Source organism: Patella vulgata, chromosome 4 (genome assembly GCF_932274485.2).
Source record: "Patella vulgata chromosome 4, xgPatVulg1.2, whole genome shotgun sequence".
In the NCBI taxonomy this organism is placed as follows: domain Eukaryota; kingdom Metazoa; phylum Mollusca; class Gastropoda; family Patellidae; genus Patella; species Patella vulgata.
In genome coordinates, this window is record NC_065882.2 from 81,643,957 (window position 1) to 81,661,091 (window position 17,135).

Consider the following 17,135-nt stretch of genomic DNA (forward strand, 5'->3'; position numbering starts at 1 on the left):
AAAAACGAGATCGTAAAGGAGCAAAGATGAGACGTAACTGGAACAATGATGAGACCTAACTGTTAAATGACTAATTAATAATTGATATAAAATTTCAGGCCTAAAGAAAGACATGCAATGGGCAGATTCAGATATTGCATAATGTATGTTTAAAGGACGATAAAAAAAATAAAGAATATATGTAAAATAAAATGGATTGTATTTACCTGTGGAGCTGTAACATAGAACACTGGCTGGAAATTTTGATCGACGACACTCTGTCGTCACAGTCAGATTCACTTTACATGAGCCTATATCTGTCTCTCTTCCGGTACAGTTAATATCCTTGAACCAGACCAACTCATTGGCATTACTAGACGATTTAGCCCCGTACGCCACTCCACCGGCGTATCCTTTTGTTTTACAAAGAACATTGGCATCTGTGTCACTCCAACCAACTTCACAGATGGTTCCGTTTCTACCTTGTCTTTCAACATAGACGCGTCCATTGTCGCCATTCTCGATATGATATTTGGTATCTAGAATAATTAAATAAATATATTTTGGGATTATGTACTATGTCATTTAAAAGATACTCTCGATTTTCTAACAAGAACACGACATTCTGACTATCTAGTGCCGATAGCAGAAACTTCAGAGATGACCTTTCCCCCACAAAAATTGACCTCTCATGAACTTTAAGATAAATTTTAACTACCCCCGATGCATAATGTTGCTCCACAGTCGAAATTAAAACAGTCTGATAACATAAATTTCAGTTGTTTGTCAATTGTGGAATGGGTTTTAACGTCTACTCGACACAAACTAGGCCATTTTGGGACTAACATATGGTTCAATTTTATTTCAATAATTTGTTTGTGCGTAAGGGTCTTTAGCAGTGGGAGGAAAACCGAAGGACCCGGAGAAAACCCACGAGGCTGGACAGGTGACCCTACTCCTTGTCACGTACAACCGTAGGGAATCGAAAGCACGCCAGTTGACTCAATGACCTTATGATACAACGCGCACAGGCTAACCGTTCGGCAACCCAACCCCCCAATTGTGAAATGGTTTACCCCTAGGGATGCGAGACTGATTAACTTCAAACAACAGTTAGAACTCAATTATTTACGGTCGTACAAATCCCGACAAGGGCACGTGTTTGTCAATATCACCCAAAACAGACCCACAAGGACAGACAGATTATAAATTTGCATACTTTAGTCATGGACACTGTAACTCTACAGGCATGACCTTTATTTAAAGCGCCACTATGTAAGATTAGATAAAGAGATGACAGTTCTCCCTATAAAATAGATAATAAAAAAGAGAATATGCTGAAAATTCAGTCTAATTGCTTCACTCTGGAACTAGATATTAGCGATTCAATTTTAGGCTAGCCTCGATCGTTACTACTACCGTTGTTACGATAATAAAAAAAGTTTCGATTTTCCATTGTCACGGTTAATCATCAACCGCCATTAACCGCAGATCGGATTTAAATCTGTTAAAAATCTAGACTATACGATGGCATGGCACCGATAGTTGATTATGGTCTTGATAAGTTAATAAATGTCTAATTAATAATTTAGATAACATTTAAGGTATAAAGAAAGACCTAAAACAAGCAGATTTAGCGCTTGCTTAAGGAAATGGAAGTGTTAAAATTACATAATCGCTTATCTATCTATAACCCACGCTAGACGAATCTCTCATTTAATCACTGGCTCTGTAGCAAGTTTCCCAGGCAACACATGTCTGCGATATGTGACCCGGGTCAAAGCGATCGTTAAACCCAACTTCAAATCAAGTCAAGACACATTCTACATATCATATCCAATATTTAAAAGATTTTATAAAACATTGACAAATTTATCGGCACCCTACAGTAATTGAACTTATCATTTTCTTAACGCGCTTTGAGGAGGGGAGGGGAGGGGAGGGGTTGGGGTGGATGGCTGAATGGTTAACACGTGCGCGCTGTATCATAAGGTCTGTCATTGAGTCAACCGATGTGGTTTCGATTCCCCGGTTGTACATGACAAGGAGTAGGGTTGCCTGTCCAACCTCGTGGGTTTTCTCCAGGTCCTCTGGTTTCCTCCTACTGCTAAAGACCCCTACTCGCAAGCGAATTATTGAAATAAAATTAAACCATATGTTAGTCCAGAAATGACCTAGTTTGTTTCGAATGGACTTTAAATCTCATTTCTCCCTCTCTCTTATGACGCTTTGAGCATGCGTGTGGATTATTATTAAGATTAGTTTTTACATACCCATCTGTTCGCCTAGTGAATAACACAGGAGTCGAAGAACACCTTCATCGAAGCCACACGAACCAATGGAATGGACGCAATCTGATAGTTGACTTTCGGAACCATTACATTTTAAGTTTTTGATATAGGTCGGTCGATATATATTATCGTCACCCTTCAGTATAGCTGCTCCGGTAAATCCGATCTCTTTACAAGCCACCGATGCAGTGACCTGATCCACCCCATCGTCACACACCCACAACCACCGGTCCACATTATACATCATTAATTTACCAACAGCAGACGACGTGTTCACGACACCGCCACGTAGTTGAGCTGTAAAGACACCAAAATACCAAGATAAAAATACTTAAGTCATTTGTTCTCTCGGGACATAAGTTTTAAACGCAAACATTAATGTAAATGAGAGAAAAATTTAAAATAATTACGTATCTGTAATACCGCGACATGTTTTTCGAACCCTGGACATTTTAATCGAGGGGGTCAATGCCCTGGTGCGCGACCACTGCCTCCTCAAATAAGAAGTGACGGCAAGCTCTTCATTTTATGATCCATGCACATGCCTAGGCTATCACATGATCTTTCATAATGGTGTTACCTTCAAACAACCGTAATATTGTAGCCGGCAATACTATATACCGGAAAACACCAGAAAACAACCGGAAAACAGTATTTTATACTGAATACCGGAAAACACCGGAAAAACACTAAATACCGGAAAACACACTAAATACCGGAAAATACCCTAAATAGGTAACCCGGAGACTGGTACCCTAAATAGGTAACCGGGAGCCTGGTCCTCTGTGTGCCTGGGTTAGGGTTAGGGCTATGGTTAGTTTCCGGTTTATAATATAGCCCTTCTCCGGGTTACCTATTTAGGGTGGTTTCCGGTATTTAGTGTGTTTTCCGGTATTTAGTGTTTTTCCGGTATTCAGTATAACCTGGTGTTTTCCGGTTGTTTTCCGGTGTTTCCCGGTATATAGTATTGCTCATTGTAGCCGCAATTGCCAAATATGGACAACTTCACACGTTTTGACCAATCAAATTGCTTTAAAGTGTACATCTACGTGTAAAACCTGCACGAGTTTGGTTACAACTTACTATTTTTAAAACAGAAGGCCCCAGCAACATGTGCCGTATCGTCTTGACAAGAACTTTCAAGAACATTTTTCCATCCGGGATTGGGACATTTGAACAGTGAGTCCTCATTACCAAAACATCGTAGTCCTGACAGGTAGTTCGAAGTCGCGCTATTTTGTTTTCTGGGGTACCTGAAAAGAGAAAAAAACAGCGGCTGACAGGCAGGATACGCCCACATTTTCGAGAGATGGATAGAGAACAAGCTAAAAAGAAAGTGATTTTTCTGGCAATCAAGGGCCATAATTCAGGAAATTACAATTCGATATGCGCAAATATCGAAAGGAACCGAGATCTTTGTGTTATAAACTTACATTTCAAGTTTCAACAAAATCGGATAAAAATTGTGACCTCTATAGGGTCCACAACCTTGATATACCATATTTTTACGCTATTTGAGAACGAACGGCGGCCATTTTGTCTGTCAATTTTGGGCCGATTTACACGAAATTCGAACTTAGCCATCCTTAGGGTGTAACGGTGATATAATAATACGTTTTTTTAAATCGGATAAACATTATGACCTCTATAGGGTCCACAAGCTAAAAATGCGATTTTTCGTACAATCAGGGGCCATAATTCAGAAAGTTACGTTCCGAAAGCGAATTTCGAAAGGAACCAAGATCTTTGGCTTATAAAGTTACATTTCAAGTTTCAACAAAATCGGATAAAAATTGTGACCTCTATAGTGTCCACAAGCTAAAAACGTGATTTTTCGTACAAACAGGGGCCATTATCCATGAAGTTTCGATCCAATACATGCCAATATCGAAAGGAACCGAGATCTTTTGGAGATAAACCTATATTTCAAGTTTCGTCAAAATCGGATAAGAATTGTGACCTGTAGAGTGTCCACAAACAAATTGTAGACGGACGGACGTCCAGAAAAGGTTGACGACAATATACGTCCACATGAAAATGTGGGCGTATAAAAATACTTAATCCGAACCAGAAACCAAAATGAAATGAAATGGGGTTCAACGTCCTACTTTTATGTTCTGACTGGGCTCATGACCACGGGCATGCGCCATGCAGTGTGCAATAGGGGAATTGTTTGTCTGGACACTGGCGCTACGGCCTCTCTTATATCGAATTCCATATGTAAAGGACAGCTAGCGTATCTAGTCGTTCGAATGGGACGAAAAACTGAGGTCCCGTGTATACATTGGCATGCACGTAAAAGATCCCTTGGCAGTTGGAATTCGATATGAGAGAGAGAGAGAGAGAGAGAGAGAGAGAGAGAGAGAGAGAAGAGTATTTCGGTACTAACATAATATGGTTTATTTTTTTTCAATAATTCACTTGCACGTAGGGGTCTTTTGCAGTGGGGGGAAACCGGAGGACCCGGAGAGGCGACCCTACCCCTTGTCACGTACGACCAGGGAATCAAAACCACGCCAGTTGACTCAATGACAGACACTATGATACAGTGCGCACACGCTAACCATTCGGCCATCCAACACGCCAAAATTATGCGCAATATAAGATCGAACTATTATTATTATTAAACAATAGAATGATGTGAACATACGTGAGTGCTACACCATCACGATAACCCCCAGGTAATTGTCTACAGGCTACAGCAGCATTTTCATTATCCCACTTTTTATCACCACAGATTGTACCAGCTTCATTATCAATAGTAACCTCTAATCGACCTCGGTGCATCTCCGACACAGAATCCTGTCTTAGCAGTAATTCTGGGGCTGTAAATATTAACAAATATAAAATGAAAACACTGTAACAATGGGTATATATTTTCACCTAATTGTTATTCAATATGAAAACACAGGGGTGTATATAAAATTTAGACATACCTGAAGCGGTGTCTTTAAACATTGTGATAAATACCTGGGCCAACGCCTTTAATAATTTGACTATGTGACCAATGGCTAAGTGAGAGGGACATAATGACGAGCTTTGCGTCATGGTTTTAAGTTTTTGTGCCCCCTTAAGTCTTGCGCCCCTTATAAATGGCAAAAAATATGCAGTTTCAATGCGGTTTTCAACATTATAATTATAATCATAATGCTCAACCAGTGTCAAACATAAACCCTGGGTCAGATAAACTACAAATCGTCTCTAGCATGTACCACACAGCCCAATATTAGCTTGTGGCATTGGGATCCCCCCCCCCCCCCGCACACACGTATATATATATATTGCTTTACCCTAGGTAAGTTCTTTAAACATTTTGACATGACTATATTAATATATTTACATATATTTGTAATATGGTTTAAAACATTAGGCTTACCTCTCTGCCTGTAACACAAAACTCCACCACTAGCCACTTGCTCACAGAGTTCTCCCCCTTTAGGACAGTCAGCCAATGATGTTTCTTCACCGGTGCAGTTGATTTCATTGATGAAGAATGGACCATTGTAACTGGTTGAGTATTTAAATGCTACACCGCCCATATGTCCCAGTTCTTTACACAGAACCTTGGCTTCATCATCATCCCAAAACTCATCACAGGCATAACCAATGGTATTATAGTCGTTAATCCCCACAATTCCAAACGACGCTTCCGCCGACGATTCAAACAAGCGGTATTTAGGACTACCTGAAAATTGCAACAACTCTATTCAAATATCTTGTATAAGCATTTTTGGACCAGGAACTGGTTTCCAAACACTGTCTTTCTTGTTCTTGGCTGTGACGCTCTTCGATAAAACAAACGACTCACTAAATGTAAGTACCACTGACATTGACTCTTTGATATGACTTCACAATTTCAAGATGGCTGCGATGACGTCATTCTCTGTTCCTGGTCCATTGAGTTTATTCACCGAAACTTAACTAAAATACTTTTGAGGGAATGCAGTCTATTCGTTGGCCTAAAGCTAAATTCGAACTAACACTTTAACTTTCAGCCCAAGAAAGGGCTTAATTCTCAAAATATTTTAGGTGATATTTACGTAAATAAAGCCCAATTCTTTTTGATATCTTTACTAAAATTCGAACCAACAGAACCTCTTAAATCAATTTTGCACAAATGAAAAACTTACCTGCAGGAAGTGGTTGGTTATAACAGGAGACACTAGCATACGACACTGACGATGGTAAGCAAGAGGCCGTAGTCTTATCATAATCACAGTCCAATATGGACGTCTCGTTACCCAGGCAGGTTATGCCTGAACGACGGTGTGGACCGGGAACCCGACCAAACGATTTCATGGGCAAAGCCTGACCATATTTAAATCCTAGTTCTTTACACACCACGTAAGCTTCGGTATCGCCAAATGTTGAAGAACCACACAGAGATTCCCAGTCGTCCCCATAAATCTCTACAGCTCCTACTTTCTCATCACCAGGGAACAGACGCACTGAAATCAAATGAAACAGGGTTTAACGTATGAAGCTGGGCATACGCCATGCAGTGTGCTATGATGGAAATTTTACCCGAACATCGACCATATTATTTCGAATTCCAACTGTCAAGGGTTCTTTTACCTGTTGACACGACCCCAGCTTTCTGTCCTATCCGAAGGTCTAGACACTGTTTCCTTCTAGGCCCTCTGCTCAACACCACTAACAACATATAAGTCAATGTGATTAAAATACGGATCTATATTTCGTTTCGTTTTTCGTTTTCCGATGGCCGCCACTACATGAAGATCTGGTCGGTTGTAGAGAGACGTCGTGTCAGGGTCATACGAGCGGCTTTCGACCCTATTTACGCCAGACATTTGATTAAAAAATCAGCGTTGATGATATAAGTGGTTTACCCACTGCACCAATTACTAAATGCCATTCAAAGAATATCCTAGGACCGGCTTATTAAAATGGATGATAGAGTGACTGTCAACTGAGGGTTAAAGCCGTTAAAGTTGTATCAATTTAATGTGGGGGGAAAAACAGGCTAATTCTTACCATCTTGGAAACAGTTAACGCCGACATCTTGGTAATGGTTTGCGCAATCTGAGGTAGTGACATTCCATCCTTTGCTATCGCATTCAAATAAAGATTCTGCATAGGAACTACACTTGAGAGAGCTGAGAAACACTGAACCATTGCCTCTATCTTCACCAGGGGGAAGTTCCCACAAGCGGCCATCTGTATAGCCTAGATCTTTACAAATAATATGAGCCTCTTTATGAGTCAGACCGGCTTTACATATGGAGCCTTGTTGTCCGTCGTAATTAACGATAACTCGACCAAAAGCACTACTGGGATCTGATAGACTTACGGTTATATCTACAAAGACAAAAAAAAAATAATAATGAAATAAAGTAGGGTTTAACGTCCTACTGATTTCCAGGTTGGCGAGTCAACGTTTTACTCACTGACCCACCGTGGCTCCTGCAAGGGATTATACAGTTGTTGAGTGTTATTAGCATTCTTCGGACAATTTCAAAAGCCAGGACCTAATCCACTTTAAAATGGACTTCAAATGATTCAATGAAGACAACAAAATCACCTATCAACGGTAGATAATGTCCAGGGTTGGGATAGAAAAATGAAATAAAGAAATGGGGTTTAACGTCCTACTGTTCTGCTTCGACTGGGCTAACGAAGACGGGTGTAGCCATACAGTGTGCTATGAATGAAATTTTGTCCGGAGAGCACTATGGCCTACTCTTATATCGAATTCCAGCTTCCAAGGGTTTTCGTTTATGTACATGCCAATGTGTACACGGGACCTTGGTTTTTCGTCCAATCCGATCAAACTGAACCATATGTTAATCCCGAAAACCCCCAGTTTCTGTGCTGAGTGGACATTAAACCACCTCTCTCTCTCTCTCTCTCTCTCTCTCTCTCTCTCTCTCTCTCTCATTTATATTCATATACTTACCAGTATTGTAACATAAGACATGCGCAGTGGTACAGATTGATACGGTATGTCCCCATTGTCCTAATTCACAATCTAACAAACTACTTTCATTTCCAATACACTTCACGCTGGATAACCAAGAAGGTTGATCCATTGATGCAATTTCACCAAACGCTTTTCCAGCCTTAAAGCCGTGCATTCTACACACTACCGTGGCTTCATTTTCGGACCATTCTAGGGATGTTCCCTTTATGCAGACCTGACTCCACAGCCCTAGGTGACGGACTTCGACTCGTCCCCAGTAGTCGGCACCATCAACAAGTCTTGTATCGAATGCTGAAATAACAAAAGATTTAGACATAAATGAAATGAAAGGGGATTTACCAGCCTAATTTTGCTACTCTTGCCGGGGTACTGATCATGGACAAACGTCACAGGGTGTGAGACACTGTGCCCGAACAATGGCGCCCAGCCAAACACTTAAACACTGTACTAAATATTATGGCCAATACAGTATTAAGTCAATCCAATACAGTATTAAGTCGATCCAATACATCATTCAAGAGATGATCTAATACAGTATTAAATAGATCCTACAATACAACATTATAGAGATTATCCAATATTAAATACAATATTAAAGAGATCCAATACAGTATTAAAGATCGGATACAATATTAACGAGCTCCAATACAGTATTAAAGACCCAATACAGTATTAAAGATCGGATACAGTATTAAAGAGCTCCAATACAGTATTAAAGAGATCTAATACAGTATTACAGAGCTCCAATACAATATTAAAGACCCAATACAGTATTAAAGAACTCCATTACAGTATTAAAAGAAATTATCCAATACAATATTAAAGAGATCCAATACAGTATTAAATCCAATACAGTATTTAAGAGATCCAATACTGTTTTAAAGATCGAATACAGTATTAAAGATCGGGTACAGTATTAAAGATCGGATACAGTATTAAAGATCGGGAACAGTATTAAAGATCGGATACAGTATTAAAGATCGGGTACAGTATTAATGAGATCAAATACAGTATTATTAAATACTTACACATATCAACCTTGTCTTTCGTTGTATTATAACAAACAGCCGAGGCTCGACCGTTTAAAGGACATCTACTACCATAATAGTCCATATTACAATCTTCTAAACTGACTTCATCACCTGTACAGTTGACGTTATGATAGCTCGAAGAAAGCGTAAAGAATATCGTCTCACTTAATAAAGCTGAACCAGTCGCCGCTTTGCCATCTACATAACCTAATTCACGACATGCCACGGCAGCATCTTGATCGTCCCAGTCACCATCACAAATTAACACCCATCCTCTATTCTGTTTCCATAGTTCCACCGCTCCAGCGTTATCAACTGTATCACCTTTAGTTCTTAATCTGGCTAGAAAACAAAATATTTACATTAGAGATGAAAGTGGCAACATTCTAATTAATTTATAAACCTAACACGTCCAGTTTTTGTGTGGAGTTAAAATATATATTTACAAACCGCCATATCTAGCAAATACAACCTGATTGGTTTATACACGTCAACTTTCATCAATGTGCACCCTGTGAAATCGGGGGTTACTCCTTTAATTGGGCCCAGTAGACATTGCAGTACTTCGGTTATGCTGGGGAAGAAAGACTTCAGAAAATACCCTTCAGTCTTTCTTTCCCCAGCATAACCGAAGTCAAGGTCTTTATCCTACACACAATGTCAATATAGATGCAGTGGTTCTCAACCTTCTTTTGCCAACGGCTCACCTTGGAACATATGAAAAAATAGCGGCACACCTGGCTAAATCTATATGAAAAATAATTGAATTTTGCGAAATAAAAACATGGTAAGTCAGACGAGTCATAGACACAAGAATTACTCAAACTAAAAAAATAAATAAATAAACACACCTATGAACTAATTTAATTGCAGTGTTTTGAATTTGCTGGATTCTTTAGTGGGAAATTTTCTTAGTGTGCCGTTCAAAATTTCGCAGCACACTTAGGAAGATCTTGCGGCACACCAGTGTGCAGTGGCACACTGGTTGAGAATCACTGATATAGAGGATTACTTACTGGTTGAATTAAAACAGGCTACTCCCACATCTTCTTCATTTCCACAATCATGTTCTCGCCAACTATTATGTTTACATTGTAATATATTATCTTCTGTTCCTGTACATAATACTTCATCTAGATACGTTCTTACACCATCATCATACTGTTGTGTTATCCGCTAAAATACAAAGGTGGGATTACACAGAGAGAGAAAGACAGAGATGTCCATTCGACGCAAACTAGGTCATTTCGATACTAACATATGGTTAGATAGAAATAGAAAAAAATAAATACATCCGCATTCACAACATACAACATTAAAATTAATACGCATTAAAGGGCATATTACTCCATTACTATGGAATCTTAAATGGATTTAAAACTAGGTCATTTCGGTACTAACATATGGTTAGACAGAACTAGAAAAAAAAATAAAATACATCTGCATTCACAACATACAACATTAAAATTAATACGCAGTAAAGGGCATATTACTCCATAACTAAGGAATCTTAAATGGATTAAAACCGAGAGAGAGACAGAGGGGGGGGGGGGAACATCCACTCGACGCAAACTAGGTCATTTCGGTAATAACATATGGTTTAATTTTATTTCAATAACTCGCTTGCGCGTAGGGGTCTTTATCAATGGGAGGAAACCCACAGTGGGACAGGCGATCCAATTCCTTGTCACGTACAACTAGGGTATCGAAGCCACGTCAGTTGACTCAATGACAGACCTTATGATACAACGCGTATGTGCTAAGCATTCGACCATCCAACCCCCTGTGGGATTACAGCCATGGAATGAAATGTGGTTCAACGGCACGTTTATCCGTTTCAAGCATCCTACTAATCACAGACACGAACCGATAATGGCCGACAAAAACGTTATTTTGTTAATAGCAAAATGTGACAGGAAAGGAAAGATATGTTATAGATATGAATGTTCTACACGTCATATCCAAAACTGAAATGATTTCATAAAAAAATTGACAAAATTATGCATATTTGAACATTTTTCAAAAACGGTTTGACTAATCTTTTTAAATACTGCAATAAAACTATTTATGTAACGTCCGCTTCCATCGAAGTGATATTGCCGATTAGCTTACCTGGCCGTATTTATAGTTGAAATATTTACAGGCAACGGCTGCTGTATTATCGTTAAAAAGATCATCACAGACACTCCCCCACGACATATTACCCATCTTCACTTCCAATCGTCCAGATATTCCACCATTATTTGTTTTACGGTTAACAAGCTGCATCTGAAATACTGAAATATAATATTACTGTTAATGACCACCCTTTAATATATGTATATGGTCTCCATGGCAACCCATTTGTATATGGTCTCCATGGCAAACCGTTTGTATATGATCTCCATGGCAACCCATTTGTATTAGGTCTACATGGCAAACCATTTGTATTAGGTCGCCATGGCAACCCATTTGTATATGGTATCCATGGCAACCCATTTGTATATGGTATCCATGGCAATCCATTTGTATATTATCTCCATGGCAACCCCTTAGCATATGTCCTGTGTTACTGTGTTACTAAAATGATGCTTACCTTTAGATAAATCATTAAAGCAGAAAACACCGACATCTTCTGTGTGATCACAGTCATTCTGTTTCCAGACATTTTTCTTACAATCGTCAATCCTCGCCTCACTGCCATTACACTCCACATTATCAAGGAATATGTTGTTGTTACCTGTTACTGTTCCAAAATAGGATTTGGCCACAACCTAGAATTAAACATACAAATACATGCGTGAACACTGCCAAACCAAAAATGTTACTGCTACATGTACCTTGGCGACAGTTTCACGTACATACCTTAAGTTACGCACATGTAAGTTCAACAAAATTGTGTAGGCCTACTTATTCTAAATTGTTTGATTTACGTCAATGTAAGTCTAAATATGTGAGATGGGATTTAATGTTTACTCGGCACCAACTAGGTTATTTCAATGGGGTGAATTTTAGTAGTGGGCGGAAACCGGAGGACCCTACGTCTTGTAGCTATCAATTCATACCGAGATACAGGGCATCCAGGAATTTTTGCAGGAGGGGGATTTTCAGGCTCCTGTTAAGGAAATTTGACAGTTGACAATGTATGATGGCATCATCCTCTCTTAATTACGTAGACATACATACACACTGGGCTGTCTAAAGAGAGAAATCCAACACCCCGTTTGACGTCAATTTGTATTATGAATTAATAGGATCATATTGTGATTTAATTTCATTGATACAAAGCATTAATTGTGATATCACACATGTCTATATGATTATTTCATTCATTGAATGTCCATCCCATCCCACCATCTGACGATAAAGGATAAAGCACTGGACTGTTACACTTTTCTCATAGCTGAGCAGGGTGGGGTTTGTCTCTCCCCCTCCCCCATCCACCCACCCTCTGGATCCGCACCTTCAGCTTTGTACTCACCTCGCCTTGTGCGTATCCAAAATGTTGACATACTACTGAAGCGGCATTCTTACTAAATAAATCATCACAGACTGTGCCCCATTCTGTACCATCTAATGACACTTCTAACCGACCCGATCGATAATCACCGTTCCCGGGCTGCATGCCATCTCGTAGACGGAGCCTGATAGCTGAAAAAACAAAGACCAATAGTTAATACAAGGGAGAGAACTACGCGGGTTGCTTTATATATTTTCGCTTTAAACTTCCTGGAAATAGAATGATATTATACCGTATGTTATATTATTATCATTTCAAACGAACTGTCTATGTTAATGTAGAATGGGTTGTGTCAGGGGCTAAGTGAGAGGGGCACAATGACACGCTTTGTCTCACGGTTTTCAGTTTTTGCGCCCGCTCGCAAATGGCAAAATATCATGCGGTTTCAATGCGGTTTTCAATATTATAATCATAATCGTAATGCGCAAGCAGTGTCAAACATATACCGTGGGTGAGATATGCTACAAATCGACTCGAGCATGTTCCACACAGCACAATATTACCCGGCGGCACTGGGAGGGACCCATCACCACCCCTCTAGGACAGGATCTTGTTCCTCATGTAAAATATGAGTCATCGCGCTCCTGGGTTGTGTACGAAATGAAATGAAATGAAATGAAAAGGGGTTTAACGTCCTACTGTTCTGCTCCTATAGGCTAATGAAGACGGGCATACGCCGCACAGTGTGCTATGAGGGAAATTTTGCCCGGGCTGCGGCACTATCGCCTTCGTCTCATCCGAAGAACTAGACAGCTGTCCTTGTCAGGCCCTCCGTTCTGCACCACTGACAAGGGGAAACCACGTCGGAAAATCCAGATGAACTTTCTCGGCCAATGCATGGATCGAACACCCGACCTCCAGGCTAGCGAGCCAGCGTCTTACCCACTTAGCCACCGTGTCTCCCAGGGTTGTGTACGTGGATAAGGAATGGGTTCCGTGCAGGGACACGGGAATAAATTGTGGTGTTGTTTCCCATGTAGCCAGCTCTCACTCTGGGTTCCATTTTTTTCCACCGATTTTTCATTTTAATTTATTAACCATATATTATTTACGCCTAATTTTTTATTACAGTTTTTTTATCCAAATAAAATACAAAAGATTACGATGATACAATTCACAAAATTCATCGCTGCTTGCAGAGGCTTTTCAAATACACTTCAACCAGTTGTCAATGACTTTGTGATTCACATATGGAGAGAAAGAGAAATGGGGTTTAACGTCCACTCGAGACTAATATATGGTTTAATTTTATTCCAATAATTCGCTTGTGCGTAGGGGTCTTTAGCAGTGGGAGGAAACCGGAGGAGCCAGAGAAAACCCACGAGCTCGGACAGGCGACCCTAATCCTTGTCACGTACAACCGGGGATTCGAAACCACGCCAGTTGACTCAGAGAGAGAGAGAGAGAAATGGAGTTTAAAGTCCACTCGACACAAACAAGGTCATTTCGGGACTAACATATGGTTTAACTTTATTTCAACAATTCGCTTGCGCGTAGGGGTCTTTAGTAGTGGGAGGAAACCGGAGGACCCGGAGAAAACCCACGAGGTTGGACAGGCGACCCTAATCCTTGTCACGTACAACCGGGGATTCGGAGCCACGCCAGTTGACTCAATGACAGGTCTTATGATACAGTACGCACGTGCTAACCATTCGGCCATCCCCCCCCCCCCCGATTCACATATGGAATAAAACATTGTTTTGGTAGCTACATGATGTAGCCACCGATTAGAATACAATAAAAACCCGAAAATTTGTCCTGTTTCGATTTTAATTTGGGTTGCACAACACAACAAGACGTCAAACCCCCATTTCATGTTACTGACAATTCCCTAGTGTAACGAGAGTTTATTACGGATATGATTTGTTCGCTGAAATTAAATATGCCGGAGAGAAGTTACGAGGGAAGTTCCTTATTGAACAAAACAACATTAAATCTTCGAATAAAGACGTGGATAGAATAATAAAATATATTATTTAATAAAAACAGGAAAAGCGATGGTTAATTTGTAAAAGACGACGATAAAAGTCGTGTAGTGAATTAATAGTTAGTTAAACGATAACACTCCCCCCTTAGGACATACGAATGTCTTAATGTAATATTTATCTCGTATAAACGACAATAAAATGTTTTGCTATGAATTAATAGATGTGCAATTGAATGAAATAAAAGAAAGTTTAACGCCCTATTTTTCTGTACCAACAGGGCTAATGAAGACGAACGACTTAAAGGGACAATAACACTCTTGCTGGCGTGACAGCCCCAGAAAATAAAAAATAGCCATATTCTAAGTACTAGATGTGTTAGTGTCCTACCTGTTGTGTAAATTATCCATTAAATCCTATTTTACTTGTCCAGAGGGTTCAAAAATATTTTTAAATCCAAGTCACATTTGAAAAGGTTTACGTCAGGCTTTTCAAATCATTTAATTGAATTTTTCCAATGTTTTAAATTAGGTGTGTTAAGATGAAATTTGTATCATCATTTAATTGGAATATTGTAAAATAGTACAATTTGTTGACCAGAATAAAGATTGGGACATATTATTCAGTTACAATAAGAGTGGTATTGAGCCTTTAATGTAATATTTATCTGTATAAACGACAATAAAATCTTTTACTATGAATTAATGATGTGTAAATCGAATGAAATGAATTGGGGTTTAACGTCCTACTCATCTGCACCAACTGGGCTAATGAAGACGGGCAAACGCCATACAGTGTGATAGGCGGAAAATGTTGCCCGATCAGCTGCGCTATGACCTACTCTTATATCGAATTCGAAATGAATTTTATCAACGCGTACGCCAACGTGTATACGTGACCACGTTGTTTCGTCCCATGCGAACAACTAGACGCTGTCTTCGCCAGGCAATTTTGTGTACGGAGAAGTAAGTCAATTTTGTGTATGGAGAAGTAAGTCAATTTAATGTATGGTAATGTAAATCAATTTCATGTATGGTGACATAAGTCAATTTCATGTATGGTGACGTATGTCAATTTCATATATGGATATGTAAGTCAAAATTTATGTATGGTGACGTAAGTCAATTTCATGTATGGTAACGTAAGTCAAATTAATGTAGGTATCGATATATTTAAAATTTATACATAGGATGATTAAGTTAGGTGCTCTATGTGCTTGCATCCCATAATCCCCAAACAGCTACAGAATAAAAATGAAATAAATGAAAAGTTATGCCCTTTGTGAATTTTTTCAGACCAATATCCGGTTCAGTCAATGTGAAAAAAATGATATGAAATGGGGTTTAATGTCCTACTGTTCTGCTCCGACTGGTATAATGAAGACGGGCATACGCCATACAGTGTCCTATGAAGGAAATTTTGCTTGGGCAACGGCGCCATATATAATGGCCTACTCTTATATCGAATTCCAACTGCCAAGGGACATTTACGTGCAAACCAATGTATACACGGGACCTCGGTTTTTCGTCTCATCCGAAGGACTAGACAGCTGTCCTTGTCAGGCCCTCCGTTCTGTATCACTGACAGGGGAAACAACGTCGGACAATCCCGATGAACTTTCTCGGCCAATGCAGGGATCGAACACGTGACCTCCAGGCTAGCGAGTCAGCGTCTTACCCACCGTGCCCCCCCCCCTCCCGATGTGAAAGAACGAGTGAGACCTATAACTGCGGTCCCCGAGTACAGTTGCATGGTTTTTTTTTTACCTTATTTACGATATGTGTATACGATACTCTTGTCACGAACTACTTTTTTTTGTTAATCACACCGTGTTTATTATGAAAGGTGAGCCGGATGATGATCATTTGAAACTGTATACATTATACTTATATCTATGAACGTGAAATATGAATAGAAATGGTTGATATACATTACAATAGGGGTCAATAGGGGTCACTGTGGGATGTGCCAATCATAGCACTAGGACAATATGCATCCAATTGGCCTTAATCTTCGTCTATCTTAATATGCATATCCACGATTTCTTATATAACAGATTTATGCAGGCTGAACCACCCATGCCTTGCCTTATTGACAATGTGCAGTGAGGTAGGTGTCGTGTTAAGAGAATAATGTGAGAATATGTTGTTAATATACATCCTAGTTTCGTGCAAACTGATTGAAACACAGATCCTGTTGTTGTTGTTGTTTATTACAAATTTAACGCCCAATACCATTATACAGGATATCATCGACAGGCGGATTTATTTTAGATTATTTACATGTGAAGGAGTCATTTAATAAAAAAAAGTAAACATCATAAATAAAGTCTTATGAATAAAAATGTTACTTTTTAAAAAACCCAAACAAACCCCAAAACAAAACAAAAACAAAATAAAAACTAAACCAAAAACACGCAGATTCTCTTTCGTTTCGTTTGTTATAGTTTAAAATTTCGTTTTGCCTGTC

General features: G+C 39.4%; 1 protein-coding gene across 1 annotated transcript in view; it reads right to left on the minus strand.

The window, feature by feature from the left end:
* The window catches only part of LOC126817079 (deleted in malignant brain tumors 1 protein), a 78,226-nt gene that overhangs the window by 25,299 nt on the left and 35,792 nt on the right, over positions 1-17,135 (minus strand). The window contains exons 2-14 of the mRNA XM_050543866.2: positions 12,703-12,872; positions 11,818-11,995; positions 11,355-11,518; positions 10,259-10,418; positions 9,240-9,584; positions 8,188-8,502; positions 7,266-7,589; positions 6,401-6,718; positions 5,647-5,955; positions 4,921-5,095; positions 3,354-3,523; positions 2,253-2,567; positions 207-518 (exon numbers count right to left, since the gene is read on the minus strand). Of these exons, the coding sequence (XP_050399823.1) occupies positions 207-518; positions 2,253-2,567; positions 3,354-3,523; positions 4,921-5,095; positions 5,647-5,955; positions 6,401-6,718; positions 7,266-7,589; positions 8,188-8,502; positions 9,240-9,584; positions 10,259-10,418; positions 11,355-11,518; positions 11,818-11,995; positions 12,703-12,872 (3,255 nt within the window). The remainder of the gene's footprint in view (positions 1-206; positions 519-2,252; positions 2,568-3,353; positions 3,524-4,920; positions 5,096-5,646; positions 5,956-6,400; positions 6,719-7,265; positions 7,590-8,187; positions 8,503-9,239; positions 9,585-10,258; positions 10,419-11,354; positions 11,519-11,817; positions 11,996-12,702; positions 12,873-17,135) is intronic.